This window comes from Camelus ferus, chromosome 25 (genome assembly GCF_009834535.1).
Source record: "Camelus ferus isolate YT-003-E chromosome 25, BCGSAC_Cfer_1.0, whole genome shotgun sequence".
NCBI lineage: Eukaryota > Metazoa > Chordata > Mammalia > Artiodactyla > Camelidae > Camelus > Camelus ferus.
This window is the reverse complement of record NC_045720.1, coordinates 23,766,882-23,794,132: the sequence shown is the minus strand read 5'-3', so window position 1 is coordinate 23,794,132 and position 27,251 is coordinate 23,766,882. Positions and strand designations below refer to the sequence as shown.

At 35.2% G+C, this 27,251-nt stretch overlaps 1 protein-coding gene across 1 annotated transcript in view; it reads right to left on the bottom strand.

The window, feature by feature from the left end:
* Window positions 1–27,251, bottom strand: part of NUDCD1 (NudC domain containing 1) — a 62,312-nt gene that overhangs the window by 8,485 nt on the left and 26,576 nt on the right. The window contains exons 4-8 of the mRNA XM_014561696.2: window positions 25,447–25,627; window positions 22,813–22,992; window positions 19,354–19,558; window positions 15,720–15,864; window positions 13,673–13,798 (exon numbers count right to left, since the gene is read on the bottom strand). Of these exons, the coding sequence (XP_014417182.2) occupies window positions 13,673–13,798; window positions 15,720–15,864; window positions 19,354–19,558; window positions 22,813–22,992; window positions 25,447–25,627 (837 nt within the window). The remainder of the gene's footprint in view (window positions 1–13,672; window positions 13,799–15,719; window positions 15,865–19,353; window positions 19,559–22,812; window positions 22,993–25,446; window positions 25,628–27,251) is intronic.

The following is a 27,251-nucleotide window of genomic DNA, read 5'->3' as shown; positions in this document are numbered from 1 at the left end:
CCTGTATGCTCTTATCCTCCCCTAGGGGTAGATTACTGCCTGTTACTCAGTGCTTCCCAGCCTGATGGTGGGGGTTAGGGAGGATAGAGGCAGAGGGTTCTCCACTGTCTTGGTTCACTCAGCTGGGCCTTGTGTCTTTGGGTTTCACGGTTTGGGCTTTTTCAGTGACATTGCCTCACCTCCAATGGTGGGAGAATTCTAATAGTCTATGCTTGAGTTCTTGCCCCTCCCTGAGACACAGATAGTGTTGAAAAATTTTGTGTCTTCTTCTGAGCCCTTCCTTAAGATGCTAAGATTGATGCTCTTCCCTCAGCAGCTTAAGGCTTTTGTTACTTAAGGAAAATAATCCAGGTAGGGCTTCATGCATTTTCCATAGCAGAAGATACTTCCCTCCACCCCTGCATCACCAGGGTGGCTTTTCTCTCATCTCCTGCTCCCAGTCTTTCTCATCAGGCCCTGGGCAAGGTCCATAAAGAGGACTTGTGAATGCCATGGGTTCACTATTTTGTTGGTAGCCCCTACTAAACCCTCAGCAGTTTTGGAATTCTTCTTGCCCACTTATATGGCAGCTCTTCTTCCCATGTTCAGATGAACCAGCTCTCCTATCCAGGCTCTCCTTGGTGGCAACTGTTTTTCCTTGGATTTCAAGTTGGTTGCCCTGTAACCTCAGCTCTCTGATTCTACAGATTATCCAGCCTTTTCTTGTTACACTGGTAGTGTACACTCCTTCCAGCTTTCTACACCCTAGAGTGACCTGGAATTCCCTTGCTCACTATTTATAAACTTGCCTAAAAAGCAAGCCACTTATGATGAGCAGACTGGTGATAGTCCAATATCCCACAAGAGGATCCACAAGCAGGCAAACCTGTAGGATCCCACACTCCTGGCTCCTACTAACAGAATCAAGGGTGGGAAGTTAACGTAAAGGTAAAAACGTCTTTTATCCACAGATCTATGAAATGGTCAGACTGAAGTGTTTTCTTGAACAAGTGCTTCCCATACTGGATGGTGGCCGGCCCCAAACAGTAAATCCTCTTCTTTTGGAAGTTTAAATGGGAAAAATAAACAATAAACACATAGTACAGTAAATAAGAAAGAGGCAGAAGACATCCCCAGGGAGCCTACAGTAAGCAGAACTCATGATATGAGGCAGGAAGTCAGTAACAGGCAGAGGTATGAGCAGCAGCAGATGCTGGTGTGATCATACAGCACAGCACTACCGGAGACTCTCGAGAGACAGTTCTGATGACAAGGTAATCTGCTTATGTGCTGTTCTCAAAACAATATTCTACTTCTCCTTTAGGTCTAACTTGCAAATGCATTTGTTTACAGAATGACCTTCTATTCCTCTATGAGATCTAGAGATTGTTTATACTATTCCTTATAGTCTCCACGTATGTTCACACTAAATAGCTATGTCTTGAGATAACCAGAGGTCTTTTCTATTCTCTGCAACCTCTAAAGTCCAGACAAAAGACAGAATTAAGATTACAAACTCAGCAAAACTAGTTTTGCTAAGTGAATTAGATGAATAAGAATGAAGTACACAAATTAGAAAGTACAATTAAAATTAAGCATACTCTTGTATGATCCTTTAGAAACAAAAAAATCAATATAAGAAAAAATGTTTGAAGAAGAACAACAAAGACATCATTAATTTGAAGCATACAAAAGAGGGAAATAAGACATCCACCGCCTGGCAAGGGCAGTTACCTGTAAGAATCAACAACATGATGTTCAGAGGGTCCCTGAATAGACAAGAACAGATGCCACAAATCCCACTAGTTCACAGCTTGGTAGCCAAGAGCTAAATGGGCCAGCAGATAAGAAAAAAGGAAAAGGATGACTGTTTTGGGCAGACAGTGTCAAAGGTAAGAATAGGAAGGACTCAACAGCTTATTAACAGTGGAAAGAACAAAAATCATGCACAGCCAGAAATGAAATTTTTAAAGTGAAGCAGACTGAGACTACTTAGTGTAGGCGTAAGAACCCAACTTACTTCAAATGCTTCTAAGGGTAGTAAAGAAGCATGACTATAGATTTATACGGCATAGTAAGTAATGTTCACACTGAACACGTTCACCCATCGATAATGTTACTTTCTCTTCATAATGCTCTACATAAGTTGGGCAAATAATAAATTTTAATGATTCCATTAAAACTCTAAATACTGTTTTAGCAATTAAATGAAAAGAATTAATTTATAATAGACAATTTACTTTATTTAGAAAACTCATTCTTTGTTAATGCCAAATAATCTTATTGCCTCAAAAAACCCTCTTAAATCCATAAATCCTTTGACCAATAAAATATAACTCCACATTTCTTCCACAGTAATGTTCACTATAGAAGAGGCTGTATTTATCTTTAAAGCACCAGTGGAGATTACAATAAAATATTCTCTAGAGAAAAATCTGTAACATGAATTTCAAGTAGTCGATTTGTCTTTTTCTTTTCTTGGTAGAATACTTAGCAATGAAAGACTTTTGAAGATTAAATGTCAAAGTGAAGACATTTAAACAACCTTTAATCACTGCTATTACCAAATTAAATTGAATAGTATTAAGAAAGGTTTTATCCATTCATAAATACTTGTTGGGAGGCAAGATTGAAAAGTTAATGACATGAAAATTTAACTCCAAATTAATATTCTGTACATAGAATAAATTACTAAAATTTACTCTGTTCTTACCATGCATGAAGCAGTGAACTGATCTGTATCTACTGCTGTATAAGGAAAAACACTCCCTGTGTTTCTCCTTTACTCTCATAATACTACCATGCTCAAAATCTTCTGTCCCCAGATATACAGGTTTTCCACACATCCAGCAGTTCTGACACAATCTACGTGGAGATGGCATCAGATTCCAGAGGTTAAGGGCTCAGTCCCACAGGAATGCCCTGCTCCCCCTACCCGCCACCTCACTTTAGATGCCAATCACAAATCCCTGGTTATCACCTATACTTTTCACTGATTGGATATAAATCAAGAATTCTATCGGCCGTCTTCTTGGGTTCAGTGATTTGCTAACATGGCTCACAGAACCCAGCAAAACACTTAACTTACATTTACCAGTTTAATATAAAAGGATATGATAAAGGATAACTATAAATATTCAGATGGAATAGATGTGTAGTGCAAGACATGGAAGGAGGAGAACAGAGCTTCCATTCCCTTGCCAGGCATGCCACCCTCCTAGTACCTTGATGTGTCCAGCAGTCCTGTCCTTTTGGGATTTTTATGGACATTTCATCATACAGGCATGATCAATCATTAACTCAGTCTTCAGTCCCTCTCCCCTTCCTGAAGGATGGTGGGAGCAGGGATGGAGTGAGGTATACTGCTGAAACTTCCAGTCTTCTAATTACGGCTTAGTCTTCCTGGTGCCCAGCCCCCATCATGAAACTGTCCAGGAGCCCACCAAGAATCACCGCCTTAGAGTGAAAGACACTCCTATGGCCCAAGAAATCCCAAGAGATTTAAGAGCTCTGTGTCAGGAACCAGGATCAAAGACCAAATAACAAAAGATGCTCTGAGTCCTAGTACTCTTATCACTTAGGGGGAATTACAAAGGTTTTAGGAGCTTGATGCCAGGAACTGGGATGAGAACAATATATACTTATTATTTCACATCTATCTTATTTAATCTTCACTACCTGAGAATTAGGAAATACAATCCCATTTTATGGAAGAAGAAACTCAAATTCAAGAGGTTAAGACATTTAAGTTAAGAAGTTAAGTGGTAGCTGGGATTTAAATTCAGATGTGCTTCCAAACCCATGTTCATAATCACTGGACTGCATGCTCTTCCAAAACTAATTTTATAGTAATTATTCAGCAATCACCAGAGTGTGTCCCTGGCTGGGCACTATTTCAGGTATGATAACCCACATACTATAAACTATGTATACATTCTGCTTGGTCAGTTAAGTTGTGTTGATAAGTTGTACATGTGTAGTATGTCTAAAATTGATGTCTGAAAAATTAAGAAAAGTCTTATAAAGTCTTGTGTTACATTTTTGTTTGAATGCTCATTCATAAAGTTAACCATATAAAGACTTTCTAATACCAACTAGAGATGGTAGCATAGGAAGATGTCAAATCTTAGAAAAGGGGTATAAAATGCAATTGAGGGAAAAGCACTTACATTTTTACTTTACTAAAAGTTGTAAGAAAGAAAATAACTATTATTTAGAAATACAAGAAAAAAATCTGCTTTCATTATTGAAAATAACCAAGTTGGATCTTTAGCTGTGTATAACATAATTAATATCAAATTTCACTGACTATTCTAATGAAGAACTTATATAAATATATCAGATAACAGAAATATGTATCAGAAAATAGAAAGTGCCCTGGGGGTGGGGGGGGGGGGAAGAGAGCAAACAGATAAGTAGATAATGAGGTTGTGTTCATAGAGGTTAGTAAGGATGGAAGCTAACATGTGAACAGAGGTGTGAATAAAGGGAACAAATGAGAAAAAGATAGCATAGTCCAGGTACAGAGTAACAAATGCAGACACCCTCAGGGAGCATGTTTAATATGAGGAATAGCATGAAGGCCAGTGTGCCTTAAGTGAACTAGGGAAAAAATGGTAGAAAATGATAATCAAATACTGGAGGGCAGTGTTTTTTAAACTATGGGTCTCAACCTTGGTAGCAAAATCAATTTAGTAGATTTGTTCAGTGGAATACTACTCGGCCATAAAAATGAATAAAACAACGCCATTTGCAGCAACATGGATAGACCTAGAGATTGCCATTCTAACTGAAGTAAGCCAGAAAGAGAAAAATACTATATGATATCATTCATATGTGGTATCTGAAAAAAAAAAAAAGAGGACACTAATGAACTCATCTACAAAACAGAAACAGACTCGCAGACATAGTAAACCATCTTATGGTTACTGGAGAAAGGGGGTGGGAAGGGATAAATTTGGGAGTTTGAGATTTGCAAATGTTAGCCACTATATATAAAAATAGACAAACAAGTTGTTTCTATATAGCACAGGGAACTATATTCAGTATCTTGTAATAACTTGTAATGAAAAATAATATGAAAACAAATATATGTATGTATATGCATGACTGGGACATTGTGCTGTACACCAAAAATTAACACATTGTAACTGACTGTACTTCAGTTTAAAAAAAATGAAAGCAAAAGAAAAGAAATGGAAAAACAGAAAAAATGTAGCAAAATGTTAATAATTACTGAAAGCTCAGTGAAGGATACTGTTATGGGCTGTGTTGTATGCCCTCTCAAATTCATGCTGAGGTCCTAACCCTCAGTACCTCAGAATGTGACTGTACTTGGAAAGAGGACCTTAAAAAGGTAATCAAATCAAAATGAGGTCATTAGGATGGGTCCCAATCCAATATGATTGGTATCCTCTACAAGAAGAGGCGATTAGGACACAGACACACAAATGGAAGACCATGTGAAGACAAAGGCAGAACACAGAGATTTACAAGCCAAGGAGAAAGATTCCAAAAGAAGCCAACCATGCTCAGACTTCTAGCCTTCAGAAATGTGAGAAAACAAATTTCTGTTGTTTAAGCCTTCAGTCTGTGGGTACCGATGTACTCTCATGTAAAGATTTGGGGGAGAAAGCAAACTCAGGAGGAATTACAAAAGATCTAGAGAAGGTAGGAGTAACAAAAACAAAAACATCTCTCATTCAAAACTATAAACCAAAATATGAAGGACAACAATGATCAAAACAAGCTAAGGAATTAGAAAAATCGGAATGGCCCTATACCTACTACAGAAGTCAAATTCATAATTAAAACCCTTTCTCCCAAAAACCTGCAGGCACAGATGGTTTCCAGGCACAGTGGTAAATTTTACCAAACATTTAAGGAGCAAATAATGCCCATCCTATACAAACTCTCTCAGAAAATAAAACCTCTCAATTCATATTATGAGGACAGGACTACCAGTATCCAAAGATGAATTTAAAAACTACAGGAAAACCATAGATTAAAATCACTTATGAATAAACCACTCAATCTTTCCTCCTAAGATGAAGAACAAGGATTTCTGCTCTCATCATTGAAATTCAACATTGCATCTGATGTCCTACCTAGTACAATAAGGCAAGACAAAGAAAAGGTGTACAGATTGAAAAGGAATAAGTTAAACTGTCTTTATTCAGACATTATCATGCACATAAAAATACTGACACATCTACCAAAAAAGCACTTAGAAAAAGAGAATTTATAAAAGTTACAATACAAAGTCAATCAACCTTATTTCTATGTAAAACACAAAGCCAATAGGGAATTTTAAAAAATGCACTAATCACAATAGCATCAAAAAATATGAAATACTGGTATTAAACTTAACACCAAAAACTTAAACACTGCTAAGAAACATTAAGAAAAACCTAAATAAATGGAGACATAATATTCATAAATGACACAACTCAATATTATTAAGATGTCAGTTCTCCTCAGGCTGACCTACAGATTCAATGCAATTCCAATGAAAATCCCAGCAGGTGTTTTTGTACAAACTGAAAAGCTGATTGTGACGTTTTTACAAAAACCAAACCAATTCAGGAAAACAAAGACAAAGATCAAAACTAACACTATCTGAAATCAAGACCCACTATACAGCTATAGAAATCAAACCAGTATAGGACTGTCTAAAGAAGAGATCAGCAAACTTTTTATTACAGGGCCAGACAGCAAATATTTCAGGCCTACGGGCGATAGGGTCTCTGTTAGAACTATTCAGGTCTGTTGATGCAGTGTGTAAGCAGCCAGACAACACAGGAGTAAATGTCTATGGATGTCTACGGCTGTGTTCCAATAAAATTTTTTTTTTTACCAACCAGGTGGCTGTAGGTAATCAGTAACCAGTAGTTTACTGACCCCTGTTCTAGACATGAATCATCTGTTAAACATGTATTACAAACATCTTCTCCCCACTGTTTTTTTCACTCTCATAATGGCAACTTTTAATAAACAGATTTCTTAATTTTGATCCAAATGAACATCTTATTTTTTCAGTAAGTGCTTTACATGCTCAGTTCAAATAATCTTTACCTACTCCAAGACCACAAAAATGTCTGTTTTCCTCTAACACGCTTTATTTACTGTTTCATGGTTAGACATGCAATCCATCAGTAATTGGTTTTTGCATATAGAATGATGTCAATGTCAAACTATTTTTCTTATGGACATCTAACAGACCAAGAGCATTTATTTTGACCATCTGTTCTTTTCCCTACTGTATTGTTACCCTTGTTACTGTATTCATGTGCTAGGCTATTGTCTATAACACAGTCAAGCCCACAAAATACATGGCAAATGATAAAAATAACTAACTGCATTAACAAGTATCTACAAATCCCTCCAGGTAGAAACACGAAAACTTTCTATTATCTGGTGTTTGAGGGGCAGTCTCCCTGGGAAAAGAGCTAAAGGTTGTCTGATAAAAGGTCTTCCAACTGGAACTGTCATTTGGGACAGTTTCTGAAAATATCCTGTCATTAATTTAAGATTCTAGGTAAGTTTATTCAGTATTTGTCTGGAACAAAACTTCTAGGAAGAGTATCTTCCTGCAAAGATGCTCAGTTTATGCTCAGAACACAGATTCTAAGAAAAAAATTTGCCAGTCAAGTTAACGATCTCATTGATATCTCAAGGGAAAGGCTGAATTCTAGTGGATTGAGGGCTTGATACTATGTAAAAATTTCAAGAATCAAGAAATGTGATATGCAACTAAAATTATCTTTTCTTTCAGAGAACAGAAGGTAAAAAGGGAATTGAAGACTATCTCAAGCAGGTCAATCATAGGTAATGTCAATAATAACAACTCTCAACAAATAACTGGCATTACCCATTACATTCTCACAGCCCTAAAAGAAACTGAAAGGCTTTCAATTAAATCACACTCATATTATGACACCAGCATTACTGTGTACCTGAGGCTTAACCTGCAGAGAGACAGCTGTCCTTAAGGGCTCTTGCATTTTTGCAAATCTTTCCAGCAAAGGCACTAATGTGACCCTTTGTTCTAGACTACTGTTTCAAGGTGTTTTTAGAGCAAACAACTTTGGAAGATATATTGTGTCCCTCCAGAGCAAAAGGTAGGCTTGTTTACTGTCCAGTAAAGATAATCTCTCTCTCCTGAGCAAGGACAGGCAAGCTTACTGGCCATCTCCGTGTTACTCTGTGGGAAGTGCGGCTCAGGGAATTAGTCCGTATGTTGATACTCTGGCTAACATTACTGCTGTCAGTAAGAAACTGTCCTTTGTTTCTAACCTAAGCGTCTCATGTCTTTTAACAGCTAATTTGTTACTTTGCTGGAAAGGTAAAAATCTCAACCCAATGCCATTTTGGAGAGAAAGAAAGGATGCAGACAGAGACATGGCTCTCTTAAGTAGAAAATTTGAGGGCTTTATGGTTCAATTTACACAATTTGAGGGAAGTTGGTGGGAACTGGTAGAAAATATGCTGACCAAGTTGTATGGCCAGTCAGGCAATAAATGGTCCTCTATTTTATTGCCTGGTGATAAGGAAGACTTGGGGAGAGGGTTGCAGACTGAGTCCAGGAAAGATGGTTCATAGCAACAACCAGAGCACATTTGTGCAGCTAACTCTTCCAGAAGAGTATCTCCTCACCTATCTGGTGGCAGCCTCAGGTCCACCCCACATAGTACCAGCTAGCACTAGGGTTTGTCTCCTCCCACCTTCAGACACTGTTACAGAGACATATACCTACTTTGAGCATGAAAGCAGGGAAATTATTACAGTTTCATTTCTATTATGGTCAAATCTGATCAAATAAATTATAAATTCAGTACCCCAAGGAGAATGTAAAAGGGTCCTGAGACCAAAAAGCTTATTACTTTTCTTCTTCAGTTCTGATATTTAATATTCCTCTTTTATTGTGCTGCTACATGTATTCATTTAACATTTTACTTTGCAAATGCCAAATTCTAACCCTGATTTACATTTCTTTCAGTGAATTTTATATTTGAGAAAATCTATCATGCGCAATATAAATTCTGACCTTTTGTTACAGTATTTTTTCCCTAAAACAAGGACATATACTGACCTTTCCATATACAGGTAATTTCAAATTGTCCAAAGTCATGATAAATGAAATCAAGAAGAGAAACTTGGAAGTAAACATTGCAGAAAGGTGTATAAGTTATCCATATAGTACTATTCGATGTCTAAAACAGATGTACCACAGAACAGCCATGATATTATAGCCTCCTTCATTCCCTTCCCCAGTGATAAGCCAACTGGTATCCTCTTAGGTATCACAAGAAACTATTTTTTGAACAAGCTACACTTGACCAGCTAGACCCTGACTTTCATACAATGCACTGACAAACCAAATCTGCCTTTAGAAAGAGATGGACTCAGTACTTACTTGTTGGAATTGTTCTAGTTATAACCATTCCACTTATTCTCAAACATCAATGTTTAGGCATTTTTACTTCAATCTTTGCCTATGTTTATAAACATGACTAATAATAGAAAAATCAGTGCTTATCATTGTAAAAAGAATCTTTGGCCTCAACTCAACTGAGAAGTCTTTAGGAGGTTCTGGTTCAAGATGGCAATGTAGAAAGACACTGAACTCACCTGCTCCCCTGGAGGATCAGGCATCTAATTCAACACACATCTAGGAGCCTACTGAAATACACTGCAGGGACGGAGGACGGGAGGTGACATCTTTGCAGTTTCCCTCTGCCTCACTCCAGGTTGTACTTATCTCCCAGAAAGGAACTAATAACCTCGTCTGGTGCCCCAGTTATTGCAGCTGCTTGCTGCCTAGGGGACACATCCAGATCACCTGGCTGTAGTGGCCAGAGGGGCTTACACTTGTGGGTCCTACAGGACAATAACGAATGGAGAAGTTCTTAACAAGGTACAACAACCCAGGCAAAATAGAGGGGTAACAGACTGAGGTGTCCAGTCTCTCTGTGAAAGAGCTTATCTTCATAGCTGTGGTCACAGGAGCAAGCTGCTAATTAAACACACATCTAAGGGCTAACGATAACCCTCTTCAGAGGCCTGAGAGGGCGAGAGCTGTATCTCTGTGCTCTCCCTCTGTTACAGAGCGCCAGTATCTCCCAGAGGGACCCTTGTACACACATCTGGCACCCAGGATTTTGCTGCCCAGGGGATGCTCAGTGATTGCCTGGTTCTGGCAGCCAGTAGGGTTTGTGTTCCTGGTGCCATGGGACTATAGCAATTAGAGACAGTTCCTGGCTGGCTACTGCTACCAGGGCGCAACACAGATGGTAGACCGAAACACATCTAGTCTTTCTGTGAAAAAGGCCTCTTTGTCCTAAAGCTTTAGATTAGTGGCAGGTTGACACGTATCTAGAGGCCTAGTGAGGTGCTCTCTGAGGACAGCAGCTGGGGGTTGCCATCTTTGAGCATTCCTCTGCCTTACTCCAGGTCATTGGTATCTCCAGGAAAGGAGCTGGTATGCTCATCTGGTGCCCCAATTTCTGCGACTGTCACCCAGGGTACACCTCTAGATAATCTGGCTCTGGTGGACAGTGGGATTTAATGCTTGCAGTCCCACAGGACTATAGATATGAATCAAAAAATGTGATTATACACTACATTAACAATCATGTGATTGTCTCAATATATGCAGAAAGCATTTGACAAAATTCAACATCCCTCTATTTTAAAAAACCCTCAAGCTGGGTATAGAAGGAACATACCTCAACATAATACAAGCCATATATAACAACCTCCCTAGTTAACATCATTACTCAGTGGTAAAAAGTTGAAAGCTTTGTTCTAAGATCAAGAACAAGACAAGGATGCCCACTCTGGCCATGTTTGGTAAACATACTACTAGACATCTGAGCCAGAGCATTCAGGCAAGAAAAGGAAATATAAGACATCCAAATAGAGAAGTAAAAAGTAAAAGTGTCACTTTATAGATGGGACATGATATTACATCTAAAAACCCTACAGACTCCACCAGAAAACTGCCAGAACTAATAAACAAATTCAAAGTACAAAAACAATATGCAGACATCTGTTGCATTTCTATACACTAATAATAAACTATCAGAAAGAGAAATTAAGAAAACAATCCCATTTACAATTTTATCAAAAAGAATAAAATACCGAGGAATACAGTTAACCAAGGTGAAAGACCTGTACACTGAAAACTAGTAAGACACTAACGAAAGAAATTCAAAACATAAAAAAGTGGAAAGATAGTCTGTGCTCATGGATTGGAAGAATATTGTTAATGTCCCTACTACCCAAAGCAATCTGTAGATTCAATGCAATCCCTATAAAATTCCAATGGATTTTTTCACAGAAATAGAACAATCCTAAAATTTGTATGGAACCACAAAAACCCCAAATAGCCAAGGCAATTCTGGGAAATAACAAAGCTGGAGGCATCATGCCTCCTGATTTCAAGCTATACTGCAAAGCTACAGTAATCAAAACAGTAAAGTATTGGCATAAAAACATACACACAGATCAATGGAACAGAAGAAAGAGCCCAGAAATACACTCACCTATATTTGGTCAATTACTTTATGACAAGAGTAGAAGAATATATTATTGGATTTGAATGAGATATTAACACTTAAAACTAATTAAAAAGTTTAAAAGTAAGTAGAAAATCCTAGAAATATTTAATCAAATATCATAAACTATGGTATAAGGAAGGATTGTTTATATATTTCTTACATTTCTGAAGGTGGAACCTGCTTGTAACAAGTCTATCATTCATGCTCTTTAGGAACACATTTTATTCAGAAGTTTGGACTGATTGTAGCAGTTTAGAATCTCAAAATTGTAGTTTATTATCTTGGTGTTTAGGGGAAGTTATGGTGAAGTACACAGGAAGCCCATAGATCTAGTTTCTAATACTGGATCTATCTTTGATCTCATAGAAACCCCATCAACCTTAGCCTGGCCCAGCACATCTGCAAGTAGAGATGAAATACAATTCTACAGATCTGAAGTTTCTTCCAAGTTAGAAGGATCATCCCTGTTTATTTATGTATTATACTTCTTCCCCATTCCTGATATTTCTATCTGTGACACTAAGAAGATCCACAGTTGTGGCTCTTCACCTTGTATAAATTCCTAAGGAATAAACAGGCATTTGGTTGGTAAATATAAGACAATCCTGAGTATATTCTGCTCAGTTCTGTCAACTTTTTTCTCTAGGGAGCTACAGGCCTCAGAGAGTAAGATGTTTCCACTGTTCCACCAGGGCAGCCAGACCTGGTTTGGCATTGCCTGTTACTAAGGTTAAATCTGCCAAATTCTAGGATTTAGTCAGTAGATGAGGCTTTTGTACTGTAATTTGATGATAATAAAATATTTTATTTTGGTTCCCTTCTGTTACTTCTTGGTGTTCATTTTTAACATGCTTAAACATAGGGAAGAGAGGTATCATTAACCAGATGCCTTGCAGTGAACATTAAACTACTTGATCAACACTATTTAGTACTGCTGTACTAAGATGAACTGAAATCCTCAGAGAAGCTAAGCTAAACAATAACATTTTATGACATCTAAGATGAGGTGCCTTCCCTATAAATGTTAGGCAGGAAACAGTACCTAAAAGTTACACCTCCTAGACTATAACTTTAGGAAGACAGGCCAGACTCCTCAAGGATAAATAATCTACAGTTAGTCAGAATGAAGAGTCTCTGATCAGTCACATGTAAGAGTGATTCTCTAAAATCCAAGACAGTACAGAGTAATTGTGTGAGGGCTCTTCTATGTTATCTAGAGTTATCTAAGGAACTATGTCAGAACTAAACAACATCTAGGAAGTAAAGCTCAAGTTTATTATTTGGGCTTTGGATCAGTGCCCAAATTGCATAAAATAATCTGACCAAAAACTGTTTACTATTCAGTTAGAGGAGTGACTGAGAAAGAAGGGAAGACATTAAGGTGATGCAAATTTCTTCAAATCCAAGATAGAGCTGAAACAATTTTTATGATTGTCACCGAGAGAGCAGTCTAAAAATATTTTTTAAGCACCTACCAGAATCAGGACCTTTGGTAGGTGTTAGGTACACTCCGGTAATAAGCAAAATGTCATCTCTCTGCTTTTTAGAAGTTGTTGGTGTCACAGAATGATGGGAAGGAAAGCAGAGCAGATGCAGAAGTTAATCGTAAGATGTAAGTAATTTTGGAACAAACTTCAATGACACTGCTTTCTAGCCACTGATCTTCTGCCATTCCCCCTCATCTGTCTACATAAGTATAATCTAAAAATGCTCATTTTTATAACTCCTTTGAGTGTTATTATGTTCAGCCATTAATTTAAAAAAGTTAAGTATCCAAAAAAGGTTAGGAAAGGACAGTGAGAAGAAAAGTTAGATGTCAGGTTGTTATATATTACATTATATAATAATTATATATTATTATATATATATATATATATATATATATATATATAATATAAAAAACCTGCACAGAAAAAAAAGCCCACTGAAACATACCAATCTGCAGTAGCACCAAAACAATACAACACTGTTTTATTAGGGGTGATGTTATGAAAAGATGGCTTCCTTAGGGAGCAATGAGATTTATATCACAGCCAAGCTGTCTGCAAAATATGTGTTTTGGTCCATCAATTATCATCTCATTTGAATAATTATTTATTCACAAATTTTTAGAAATATTATCAAGAACTTACCACATGAGTAGTTTTTAATGTACTGCCATCAAATCTGCATAAACTGGAGCTCTCTTCAAAGAAAATATCACATTCTTCTAACTCTTGAGCATTACAAGGAGGTTTTTCTTTATCTGGGTTCGGATTCTTAGACCAGAAAAAAATAAATAAGAGAATGAATTTCTTCATATTTAAAGACATTAAGATTACAGCAATATTACTAAATTTCAGGCTCCTGACCAATAAACACTTAATCAACAAAAACAGGCATAAAAATGACAGAATGATGGGATCAGCAGAAAAGGCTATTAAAATAGATATTATAAACATGTTCTATATTCTCAGAGATATAAAGAAAAAAACTAAACTGAAATTCTAGATATGAAAATACAGTATATGAAACAAAAAACAAAATAGATGGGATTGACAGCTGATGAGACACTGCAAAAGAAAAGAGCAGTGAGCTTGAGTCTATCTAAAATGTTACAGTTTATCTAAAATAGTAAGAGTTTATCTAAAATGAAGCACAAAGATGACAAAAAATAAAAACACACACAAAAAATAAGAACCCCAGTGACCTGTGGAACAAATGGTCTAACATATGAGTATTTGGAAGGAAGCAAGAATGGAAAAAATTTTGGAGAAATAACAGCATTTTAAGAAATTGTTGAAAACTATAATCCTATCAATTAAAGATCAGAGAGCCCCAAGCATATCATTAAAAAAAAACCACACACACAGCAAGTCACATTATAAATTATTGCTGAAAATGAGAAAAATAAAATTATTCTCTTATAAAATCTTAAAAGTGGTCAGAGGAGGGAAAAATCACATTACAGAGGAACAAAGATACAACTGATAGATGACTTCTCATCAGAAACTACACAGGTCAGAAAACAATGGAGTATATCTGAAGTTCTGAATGGAAATAAAAACCCTGTCAACACTGACTTAAAATGCTTAACAAAAATAGCTTTGAAAGAAGGAAGATATGTACGTCTGCAGACAAACAGAAGCTGAGAGAATTTATCCAGCAGTACTACAACAAATGATAAAGTTCTTCAGCCAGGTGAGTCTGTTTCTGTTTTGTAAATGAGTTCATTTGTGTCTTTTTTTTTTTTTTTTAAAGATTCCAGATATAAGTGATATCATATCATATGGTATTTTTCTCTTTCTGGCTTACTTCACTTAGAATGACGATCTCCAGGTCCATCCATGTTGTAGCAAGTGGCATTATTTTATTCTTTTTTATGGCTCCGTACTATTCTATTGTATATATAAATATATCACAACTTCTTTATCCAGTCATCTGTCAATGGACATTTAGGTTGTTCCCATGTCTTAGCTATTGTAAATAGTGCTGCTGTGAACATTGGGGTGCATGTACCTTTTTGAATTAGCGTTCTCTCTGAATGTATGTCCAGGAGCAGGATTGCTGGGTCATATGGTAAGTCTATTTTTAGTTTTTTTAAGGAATCTCCACAGTTTTCCATAACGGCTGCACCAAACTACATTCCCACCAACTGTGTAGGAGGGTTCCCTTTTCTCCACACCCTCTCCAGCACTTATCATTTGTGGACTTTTTAATGTTGGCCATTCTGACTGGTGTGAGATGACAATTCATTGTAGTTTTAATTTGCATTTCTCTGATAATTAGCGATACTGAGCATTTTTTCATATACCTTGACCCTTGAACAACATGGGTCCACTTAAAATGTACATACAGAAATACATAATAAGCAGCTGGTTAAATCCAAGGATGTAGAACTGTGGACACAGAGGACCAACTGTAAAGTTATACACAGTCTGGACTATGTGAGGGTTGGTGCCCTAACCACTGCATTGTTCAAAGTGTCAACTGTGTATTTTTATTGAGAGATACATTTATATACATACATTGCACCCACCCTATATATACAACATGCCCACACACACATATATATTCATATAGTATAAGGAATAAACACTAGAATTTTAAGCCATATTCAAACAATAGTCAGTAGTACCTAAACTGTCTTTTATATTAGGAAAGCAAAATAATGTTTGAAAAACATGGTATTTTGCTCACCAGTTCTTCAGAGGTCAGATGCATCAACCTTTCAGCTATTGCAGCACATTGGGCTGAGTCTCTTATAAATTCTCCTTGTTTGTCACCAACCACTAACTCTGGCCATGTCAGTCCTTCATTCTTCTTAATCAAGGAAATCTCCAAGCTAGAAGTTTAAATGAGAAAAGTAATGTAACATTAAGCAACTATACAAATTATACAACCAATACTAGACAGAAGAATCTTTCATAGAAATTACCCCTCTGGTGTTCAGAGGATGTTTCACCAAAAATCATGTTCATCTTAGTTTTGCATATGATGGAAAACCTATAACCCAAGGGTAAAGAATATAGATTTAATAAGCAAGAAAGTACCACTGGCATTACTAGAAAGAGTAAGACTACACTGTAATTCAGGTGTGCTGTGCGTTACCAATCCTGAGTAACAGAAAAGCAAGCACCATGACTCTATGAGCATTCCCAGGGGAATGGTGGTGGTAACGGGGCTGGGCACAAAAAGGCCTGTAACTAAAGGTGCCTCTTTGTGCTTAGAGCCAACAATTACCTTCATTTTCACAAACTAGTCACCATAATATCTGATTAACCTGCCTGATCCTTTAGATAATAAACAATACAACTGATAATTTTAGAAATACAGATTGTAAAGTATTGGAATGAAATGGAGAGATTAGATAATTTTTTAGATAATCTTTGGTAATGAAGGGAAAAAAGTGGTTAACATAGTCTCTATCAATTTACTTAAAATCTAATTCTGTACATCTAAGCCATGAAACACAAACTTCAAATGTACCCATTAGGGGACCCTAAGATTAAGGACAGAGGCAGCAGGAAAGGCAGAGAGAGCTGTGTCCAGGGAGACTGTGGACATGGGATAGGGAGTTGCCCATGTGCGTTTTGGAAAGGAAAGGAAATCCAGGTAAGCAGGCTGTGCCGATAATACAGAGGAAAGGGGGTGGTTGTAGCTGTCTCACAGCAAAGCAACCTTCTCCATGTGCCAGCTCTGGGACACGTGTGCCATACTAACCCATGCCCTGGAACACAACTGCTAGGAAACAATTACAAGAACACAATAATAACTATTATCATTATTATCAAATACAGCATGCAAACTTACCAGCTGTTCTTTTTCAAGGCTATTATCACCACCTCAGGAATTAATTACAGCACTTTAAGATTTTCTAGAACTACTTATTTTAAGAGACTATACAAAATAACATCTTTCTTATGTAATGAGTTCCTGCATTAGCATTAAAAATTACCACCACACCGATAATGACCAAATTTAGTTATATTTTCTAAGGAGAAATCTAATCTTGAATGTTGATGATGATAAAGATAATAATGCTAATCATAAAAATAATGACAGCAGTTTATACTTAACTAATGCTCACCATTAAGCACTTTACATGTTTTAACTCATTTATTGCTCACCACAAAGTACTATTATCATCTCCATTTGACAAGAAAAAAAGGCACTGAGAGGTTAAATAACTTGCCAAGGTCACAAGCTAATAAAGCAGCCTGGCTCCAAGTCCATGTTCTTCACTACTGCACTATTCTACCTCTCTGAAAAAAATGTATGTAAATAACTATTAAAGAACTTGTACCCAGTGATCAGAATGTATAAATATTATTCTTGGTCAGTTGCCACCTAGAGTTCATATAATGTCAGTTATAAAGAATTTCTGGACTATCAATATATTTGCATATCTAGTCAATGTGAACTTTTTAGCAAATGCATTTCTACATTTTTAACTAGTATCATCCTACTATCCAAGCAAAAGGGAACATATAACCCCTTACATAATAAACTAGTTAACAGATCCTTCCAAAGTAAGAGGGACCATTAACTATTTGAAAATGACATGAATAATATAATCAAGTACAAAAGAATCATGTTTTTTTAAACCAATGACACCCACCACCTACACATTGCTCCAATTGTCTTTTGTAACACAAAATAGTAATCAAGCACCTCAAATTTAATGGTAAGATAATACTGGTCTATGTTCATGTGTTAAATGCTGAAACTCTGCATGAGGTCCAGCTATTCTCCAAAACGTTGGCTATGTTACTACTCCATGACATATATTTAACAGTATGTTCTAGATGGTTTGCCAGTTTATAAATGTTATCTCTCAAATCTCATAAACAACTAGCAAAATATATTCAAATAGAATATATGGAAATATAAAATATATTTAAAAGAATCTTTCAGACATTGGGTTTTTGAAATAGTATATTAAAAAGTATAACCAAATCACTATATTTCTCCATTAATAAAATGAATTCAAGATATCTGCTTGATTTAAAGCTTAAAATTTTTTTTGAATTAGATATATATTTCTTAGACTTGTAGGATTTAGACTCATATCAAGGCTCACATGGGTCAAATATTACTAATCAAGAATTATATTAATAAAAATATCTAATTTTAATCCATTTCTGACAAAATTTGACCATTTTTAAAGTTAAGTGCCTAATACCATTCATTAACCATCACTGAATTCAATAATTACTAAGACTTGATCTAAAATGAGAGAGTAATTTTATTAACCCAAATGATTAGGGAATGAAGTATCTGAAACAAAACATTTACAAAGAAGAATAGTAGCTGGGAAGAGGATTATAGTTTTATAACACACTTAACCTTTTATATGTAATTAATAATTTAATTATAATAATTAAGGCTAATTTACATAAGAAAAATACTTATTCTCCACAATTTTCAGACATATTAATTATTCTACCTGTATTTATCCTTCATATATATTCCTTCACATGTGAAACTATATATAATTATAGTACAATTACATATACGTATATATTTATTATAATTTGTAGGTAAATAAGTTATATGTATAGTAAAGTTATTCACTGTAGCAAAAGATTAGAAACAATCTAAATGTCTAACAACAGAGGATCAATTTTTTAAAAAACGAGGATGCAATTAATAGGGCAAATACTATGAAGGTATAAAAGAGGATTAAAAAAGTCATTTTTCTTTATGGAAAGATCTCCAAGATTTATTGTTGAAAGTCAACAAAAGCAAGTTGTGTAATTGTGTATGGTGTGTGTTAAAAACTTTTCTGTTAAAAAAGGAAAAAAGTATATGCTGCTTGAATATACATAAAACATCTGTGGAAGGAAACTAGTAACAGTGGTTGTGAGGGGTGAGGCGACGGGTGACCTGGGTCAAAGGGAGATTCCTCACTATGTACACTTTTATAGATCTTAAATCTTAAAGCATAGGAGTATATTATCTAGTTAGTAAATTAAAGTTAATTAAAAAATTATTTCTATTAAAAAGTACAAATTTAAATAAATAACCATTTTCTCCTATTTATTGTTATTATTGTTACTGTTATTATTGTATCCAGAGCTGGTAATGAAAAGCACTGTCATTTAATGCAAACAATAACTATACTAGTATCTTTAATCTTAACTACAGTGGTGCTCTTTGACAGAGTAATTCCATTTTTAATCTATCTTAAAAATAATAAGCAACACTGATGGACCTGTTGTAGTACTCACCTACGATGTAACCACTATAGAAAGGATAAAAAAAAAAAGAAAAAGGTAAAATGATAAAAAGTAAAATTTTAAATATAACTAAAACTATAATATACAAATACCTATTATTCTCTTTAATTATCCATGTACTGCTTTCATGATCAATAGATGAATAGAGATTTCCTTCCAAAAACCTATGACCCTTCAGCACAATGTTGACATGGTCAGGCAAAAACTGTACTTGAATGTCTTCCTTAGTACTGTCGTCTGGAAGCCGTATAGTTACAGTCAAATCATCTTCAGTCTGTTGCCAATAATACAGAGGTTCTATTGGGAAAAGAAAAGTCCCTTATATAATAAAAAATCAGACTAGAACATAACATACAAAGTCAGAGACTAGAACACCTATCTTAGCATATTTTCTAATGATCTCACAAAACAATAATTATAAACAGACACACAGATCTCTTCGGGGAATTTTCACTCAAAGAGTTGCAGCAATTGCACTTGACATTTTCCTGTTCCAGGCTTACCTAACGCTCTGGGAGATACATAGTCACAAAATGCAAACCATAGCAGCCCTTTAATCCCCATTCCTTCTCTCCCAGCCTCCTAGTATTCCTACTTTCCTCCTCCTGTTACACACAGCAGATTCCTAGTTCAAAAGAATATCAAGCATGTCATAAACTCCCATCTGAAACTTTCACCAAAGACTTGATTTGCCAGTGTTGCCAAGGTACTAACTCTTGTGATACAGGAGACTATTATTATTTGGTAGGATATACATCTACACAAAAATAAAAGATGTATCTTCCTTACAAAGGTATTGGCTATTTTACTTAACATGGAAGCAATTTCATAAGAAATTCAAGGGCTGTCACTATACATTGTCTAAGTTCCCAATAAAAGAATCCTCCCTTCACCACCTCTTCTAACTTCTCAGCCTGTCTCCTAAAAAGCTATCTACTGAAGAAACATCTTTAGACGCACATAACCATGGAAATAAGAAAATAGGGCTTAAATGCAAAATGAATAAATATTTGCTTAGTGGCATCTGTAAACATTAATCTGTGCACCCATTCATCAGAAAGGAATATAACAGCTGTTAGGAACTAGTGCTCCAGAGTTGGCTAGTCCTGGATCTGAATCCTGGATCCAACTATTTAATAATTGTGGTACCACTAATCCTCATTTTCCTAATCTGTAAAATAGGGTAACAGAATTATTACATGCCTCTTAGGACTGACTACTGATATCTAAATTAGTTAATGCATGAAAAACATTTAATATCAATTCCATTATCTAAATATATCATAAACTCACTTGCATTGCTATTATTCTTTTTAGTTTTGTGTGGTTTTATGCAAAAACTTGGGGGGTACTTGATATACTCAAAGATACAGCATAAGTATGGTATATGTTCTGGAAGGGTCACTTTTACCTGATTTAAAAATTTTTCTTTTAGAAAACATGGTAATATAGAAATAATTATGAATTTTTAGGATAATATTGTTACTTCGGGGTCTAACTTGCATCACATTCCTTTAAGCAGCCTCTCAGATCCTCTACTTTTTGCCTTTAGAAGTAAGTACTTTTACTATAAACTTACTGAAGTGGGGAGGATATAGCTCAGTGGTAGAGTCCTGTGCTTAGCATGCATAAGGTCCTGGGCTCAATCCCCAGTACCACCATTAAATAAACAAACAAACCAACCTAAGTCCCCCCCCCCAAATATGTAAACTTACTGAAAAAGCTTGACATACAGCTTAAAAGACTGGTACTCTAAGTTCCCTTAGATAAGTAAATTGTTTTACTCATCTGTTGTCTCCTACAAATGTTAACAAGGCAGTTTATATATAATAATCACTCAATTTCTGCCAAATATGGGGGTGGGAGGAGTCTGTAAAGTCACATGAACTTTTAGTATAAATTAAGTCTACGGAAGTAAACTAAAGGGAAAGTCAGAATTTTTTTAATCCTCTTTCCATCAAAATTACACAATCACCTAAATCTTCCCATTGTTGGCAGCTTTGAGTACCTTTCTATATCTCTAAAGAGTGTGTTAGGTCTTTAAAAGACAATGTCATTATTTATAATGTCATGACAATATCAAATAGGCACTAGATAATATCAGTCTTCTTGAAGCTTACAGAAAATTAAACCAATATATACATTCAGAAGTGTTTAAAAGAACACTAATTAACAAACTATCCATAATTTTTAAAAAATTACACTTCTCTTTTCTTATTGTGAAAGTCCTGTGATAAAACAAATACAGAAGAAATTTCTATAATAAGGTAAATTATTACATAATAATTTATGTAAATTTCTGAAATAAGAGAAAGTGGGCACAAGAAATTAAGGGCTGTTTATTAGAAGGAAAACAAAAAATGGAAGGGCCTTGGAGTTTACATTAAAAGGGAAGAATGAATTCAGGAGGAATTCAAAACATGATGTGAGATGTCAGCACGAGGAACAATGGACCAGTGGTTAGTAACCACATAATGTGTCCCAACTAGGCTGCACATCTGTCTTAGAACCACATGGCCCTCGCTACTAGGCAGACTAAGTTCCAAGGATTAAGGCATTCTTTCATCCTCCACAACTGCTCACCAAAGGAGTTCAAAGGGCATGTGGTCTAGAGATATGAATAGCTGCTCTGGCTAAGCTCTAGGAGAGTTAACAATAGACAGAATAGTACAACTTATTCAAGAAAAAGATCTCATAAAAAGCATCACATGTGAGGAAACCAAGCTGTTAAGAGGCTAAATAAAAGGCCACCAAGCACAACTCTATTATTTAGAGTTATAGTATTTATAAACCTGGAGAAAATATTTTTTAAATATTTATTACATTAGTATTTTAAAATACTTTTCAAAGGATTCATTTTTTAAAAGCAATAAGTATATAAAATAGTGAAATTAATTTTTATTTTAAATAATTAAAGTAATAAAAAAGGTTGATGCAAAGAGTAGTATGTATAATTGTTCAATACTGTGAAAACCTCTGTTAAGTAAAATATACTGTTCTCTGGCTATAAACATCAGAAATAGGAACAGTAATGATTATAGAGAAATGTCCTTGAATTTTTTTTTAATTTATTCTTTGTATGCAAATATAATTTCTTCTGAAAGACCTTTTTACTCTATTCATTCTAAAAAAGTTCCTTTGTCCCTTCCTCTCTTCCTTTCAGTTTACATTAAAGGTAAGAATATATAATTAGTATACCTAGAGTGAACAGAGGTTAGCTTATTTTTTTTTCATTATTACCTACAACACTAATATGCTGGCTTTCCAGACACCAACAACAGACATTAGTATTTGTTTATTCATTCAATAAGTATTTATTAAATATCTAATCAGGTAAGCTGATACATAGATTTTTAAAAAATATTTTTGCTAATTACAGAAGTATTTATAAACAACTATCCAGGGAAAAATAAAGGAAAAATAAAGAAAAATTAAGCACATGTCTTGACCTGGTAAAACTCATAACCCATCTGGGAGGACAAACCAGATATACATATACATGTGAATATAAATACACAGGAGCTCTCTGAGGAGATTCAAAGTAAAATTACCTCTGATTTTCTCTGACATGTTTTCATCCCCACTTTCTTCAAGATCCTGACCAACCTGAACAAATGTGAAGGACTTGTAGGAGACAATCATTAGACCATTGCCGTCAGACTCAATAGCAGCATAATGTGGCACTGACTTTCCACGGAGAACATCACGCTTAGTAATTTCATATTTTTCACCTGTAAGAAAATAAAGCATTTTAGGATGAAAAATTACAAATAAAACTGTATTATAAAAATATTTGTATATTAATTCTAATTTAAATTAAATATTTTAAATGTACTATTAAAGAGCACACTGTTAAATACCTTTTTTAATATGGATAAAAAAATTTTCATCTAATTTTCTATAAATAAATCCCTATTTTAAGATACTAAGTCTGATGAAATTTGCTGTAGATTGTGGTGTTCAATGTGGTAGCCACTGGCCACAAATAGCTATTTAATTAAAATTAAGTAAAATTTGAAATTGAATTCCTCAGTCACACTAGCCACCCTCCAAGTGCTCAAAAGTCACACATACTGCTATCAAACTGAGTGGCCACAATATAAACCTGTCCATTTTGGAAAAATTTATACTGGATAGCAGAGCTCTAAATCACAAAAGTGACCTACTCACCTGAAATACTAACTTCTGAAAAAAGCCTACCTGTCCCTTGACCACACAGCCTGTCTACTTTCTCAACCAGTATGATTAGGTATCTTCTGAAAAGAGCCAAGAATTGATGATAATGGAAAAAGTGTGGTGTGGACTAACTTCTGCCTGTTCTATCTACTGATAAGGGGTTTTCTTAAAATGAAATATGTATATGATAGAAATTATTTTTATACACATTCAGATGTAGATCTATCTACCTAGTATAATCAAACATAAATAAAGGTACTAAGAATTTTAAAGATAGGAACAATTAACTGTGTCCTAAAAGTTTCTGATAAATTAACTGAATTTATTCTATAAAAAGAAGTTATTTTTGGCTTTAAAAAGTACCCAAACATTTTAGTTGAGTCCATACCTTTACTTATATTGTTACTCTGTTACAGTGGTGGTACCTGAAAGCTTCACACTAAGTAGTCAAAATCATAACTCAATGTCATATTATACATAATAATACAATCTGTTCTAAAACGTCTGTCACTGTTTTTTCTCTAAATCTTCACCTATATTCACACATTCATTTCATATATATTTAAGAATAGACTTTTCATTTCATGAATTAACTAAAAACTCTTAATTTTCCTCCACAGGTACATGCAAGGCAGAGCCCTACCAGCCTCTAAAGACCCAAACTTAAACACTGAATATTTTATTGGGTGGTTTTTCCCAGTGTGTGTGGGACAGAAAATAGTAGGTCTGAAGTGAATTCCATGGCTAAATGAGTTGGGAAATGCTGGGTCAAAATTAAATTTTCCTTTTTACTCAAAATTTTAAGAAACTTTAATATGCTTAATGTTCAGTGGGGATATTGTGTGCCCACATTTTCAAACTTGCTTGCCCACAATCTATAATTTATCAGATGTTCCACTCAACAGAGTTTAGAAATAAAACACTGCTCTGTTATGCTCCTTAGAAAATAGAAAGTAAAATAATTAATTAGTAATTTGGAGGAAAAAGGAACTGCGATATTAAGAAAAGAAAGTTAAAGTGAACCACAAAAAGAATGTTTCTACAATTACAATAATTAAAATTATGGGGGGAGAAAAAAAGGTGAGTCCAAACATATCTGTCCAGTTGAGTTAAACAAAGGAAGATGAAGGGAAGGGAAGTGAGGGACTAGAGCAGAGTGGCACTGTGCACTGTGGACCAAGCTAAAGCTGTCACAGCGAAGAGGAGGAACAGGCATGACAGTTTCTCCTGTGAGATGCTGAGTTATTTACCTTAATTAAAGAATCAAAGCTTTTATTTATCTAAAGCAGGGATTTGCAAACTATGACCTATGAGCCTAAGAATGAATTTTGTATTTTTAAATGGTTCAAAAAAATAAAATAAAAAATTTAATTGCATGTAAAAATTCTAAAAATTTCACATCAGTGTTCATTAATAATTACCGGAACACAGCTATACTCATGCACTTATGTATTGTCTATGACTGCTTTTGCACCAGAACATCACACTTGAGTAGCTGTGATATTAGTCATATGGTTGGTTACAGTCTAGCCCTTTACAGAGTTTCCAACACCTAATCCAAAGTTTTAAGTTACTGTGTTCCTCTAGAGATAAAACTACAACACTGGGAAGAAAGGCAAACAAATTACATGAAAAATTTCAAAGAACAAATCTTGTGCACATGTATGTATGTGTGTGTGTGTGTGTATATATATATGTATACACACACACACAAAGATATTTTTGTATATTAAAAATACACACTTTAAATTCTTCCAGAATTATATAATAGTGTATCCTTTTACACAAAAAGGCATATCTGACTGTGGAAGCACATTATTTTATTTCATTTTTATAATCCATACCTAAGAAGAAACTATCTTTATTCATTCCACTGGGTGGCAGGTACTAGAATCATAACACAATGCCTAAGAAAAAGCAAACAGCACTTACAGGAATAGTTCTGCATTTCAAAACCTACTAAATTACAGCAACCACTACAGAGAGATCAGAATTTTGTTATGTTTTACCTTCATTTTTCTTACTGATAGTGACCCACTCCAAGGAAACACAGAAACCACTTCCTTTCATATCCAATTCCTCTCTCTCTATTCGAAGAAGTAGGGTAGCTACTGAATGTTCCTCGGCTTTCAGCAATGAGATACTGTGAATTATGATAAAAGGATTCCCAAGCTCTTCATTAAACATTATCTACAAAAAAGAAAAAAGATGACACTCACAAAAATGTACTACATGAATGCATACAGCACAGACGGCATACACAGAATTCTGTCAATCTAACAAATAATCTGGATATTACTTACTACAAGGGTACAAAAATGAAAAAAAAAACCCTTAAATAAAGCTTACAAATTTCAATCATATTCCTTGAAGAAAGAACTTTTAGAAAATACCTGTTTAACAGAGAAAACTGTTCAGTACTCTTAGCTTAAAAACAGAGAACACGGCATCCAAACAGCAGCTAAAGGAGAAAGGGAACTAAAAGCAATCTTCTAGAAAAGAACTGTCAAGTGAAGAGTGCTCCAACAGAGGACATTCTCATATCTGATTTATTTTTGCTTTCTTCCTCTTAGTTTCTGTATAGTGTAATACTGTACGTGTGTGTGTGTGTGCATGCACGTATGTATGTGTGTATGCTTTATTCCTATTTAGTTATTTGTTTTCCAGAAATTTACAAAGGTAAGAGTCAAAGGAATTGGAGAACAAATCACAAAGACTTTCTTAATTTTCAAAAACAAAAGAGCCCATTTACAATTAAAAGGTATAACTCCACCAACTCTAAATACTGAAGTTGCTTTTAAAAAAAGCATATCAAAGCATCATGCAGAGACACAAAATCTTATAATCTAAAAGACTACTATATTTTTATTAGAGTAAATATTAAATGGGAGAGGTTTTAAGACTGATTTCTAAACAGGCTTTTCAAATCAAAAAAAAAATAGTTGCAAAAAATCTAATTGAAAAACAAAACTTCACTCTTTCTTTCTAAACATGTATCTGGAATTCCTTCAATATTGGGTCTTACCTGAAAGCCTTATAAAGAAAAGTGTGCTTTAATGCCATCAATTTCCCTTTGTGTTTGAGCAACTCTGCCAAAATTATTCAAACAGAAGACCTTTGGAATCCATTCTAAAGTCTTCCATAAGCAGGGGCAGAAAAAACCCTCAAATACTCAAAACAGATGATAAATAGGTTTTTAGTTGGTTGACTGGGTTTTGCTTTTTGTTCGGGGGTCAAGGAGAAATAAAAAGGGAGGAAGTAAAAATGGTAAGTTTTGTCAAGTACAAACAGCCAGTTTACTGTTTCCTCCTCTTCTTTCTCTCCCATGAGTGGAACAGACTGGAACGAGACCAGAAGCGTAGGCATCTGGACTTCTAAAAATTGTTAGGCTGAAGTTTCCAGGCTTCTGAACAAGCCTAGCAAATCGACTGTGAGTTGTTGATACACAGCACCCCCATCTTATTAGAGACCACACATCTGGAAACAGGCAGTCCTCGTCTTATTTCTCTTTCTATATTTCAGGCGCCACCACTACACTAGCTGGGACCCCTCATGCCCTACCATGCTGTCAATCACTCCCACCTTTAGCTTCCTCTCTTACACCAATTCCCCCTAAGTCCCAAAACTCTGCTGAGTTATTTCTCTCAAAGTGACCAGTATTCCACAGTACCCCTTCCATCTCAGTTAATGCCCAAGTCCCACCCCTTCCCCACTTCCCTCACCCCTCCAGGGAGGGCTGATTTCATTACGGCAGTATATATATATATATATACTGAAGAGGACATGGAACAGATTTACATTTTTAATTGATTTT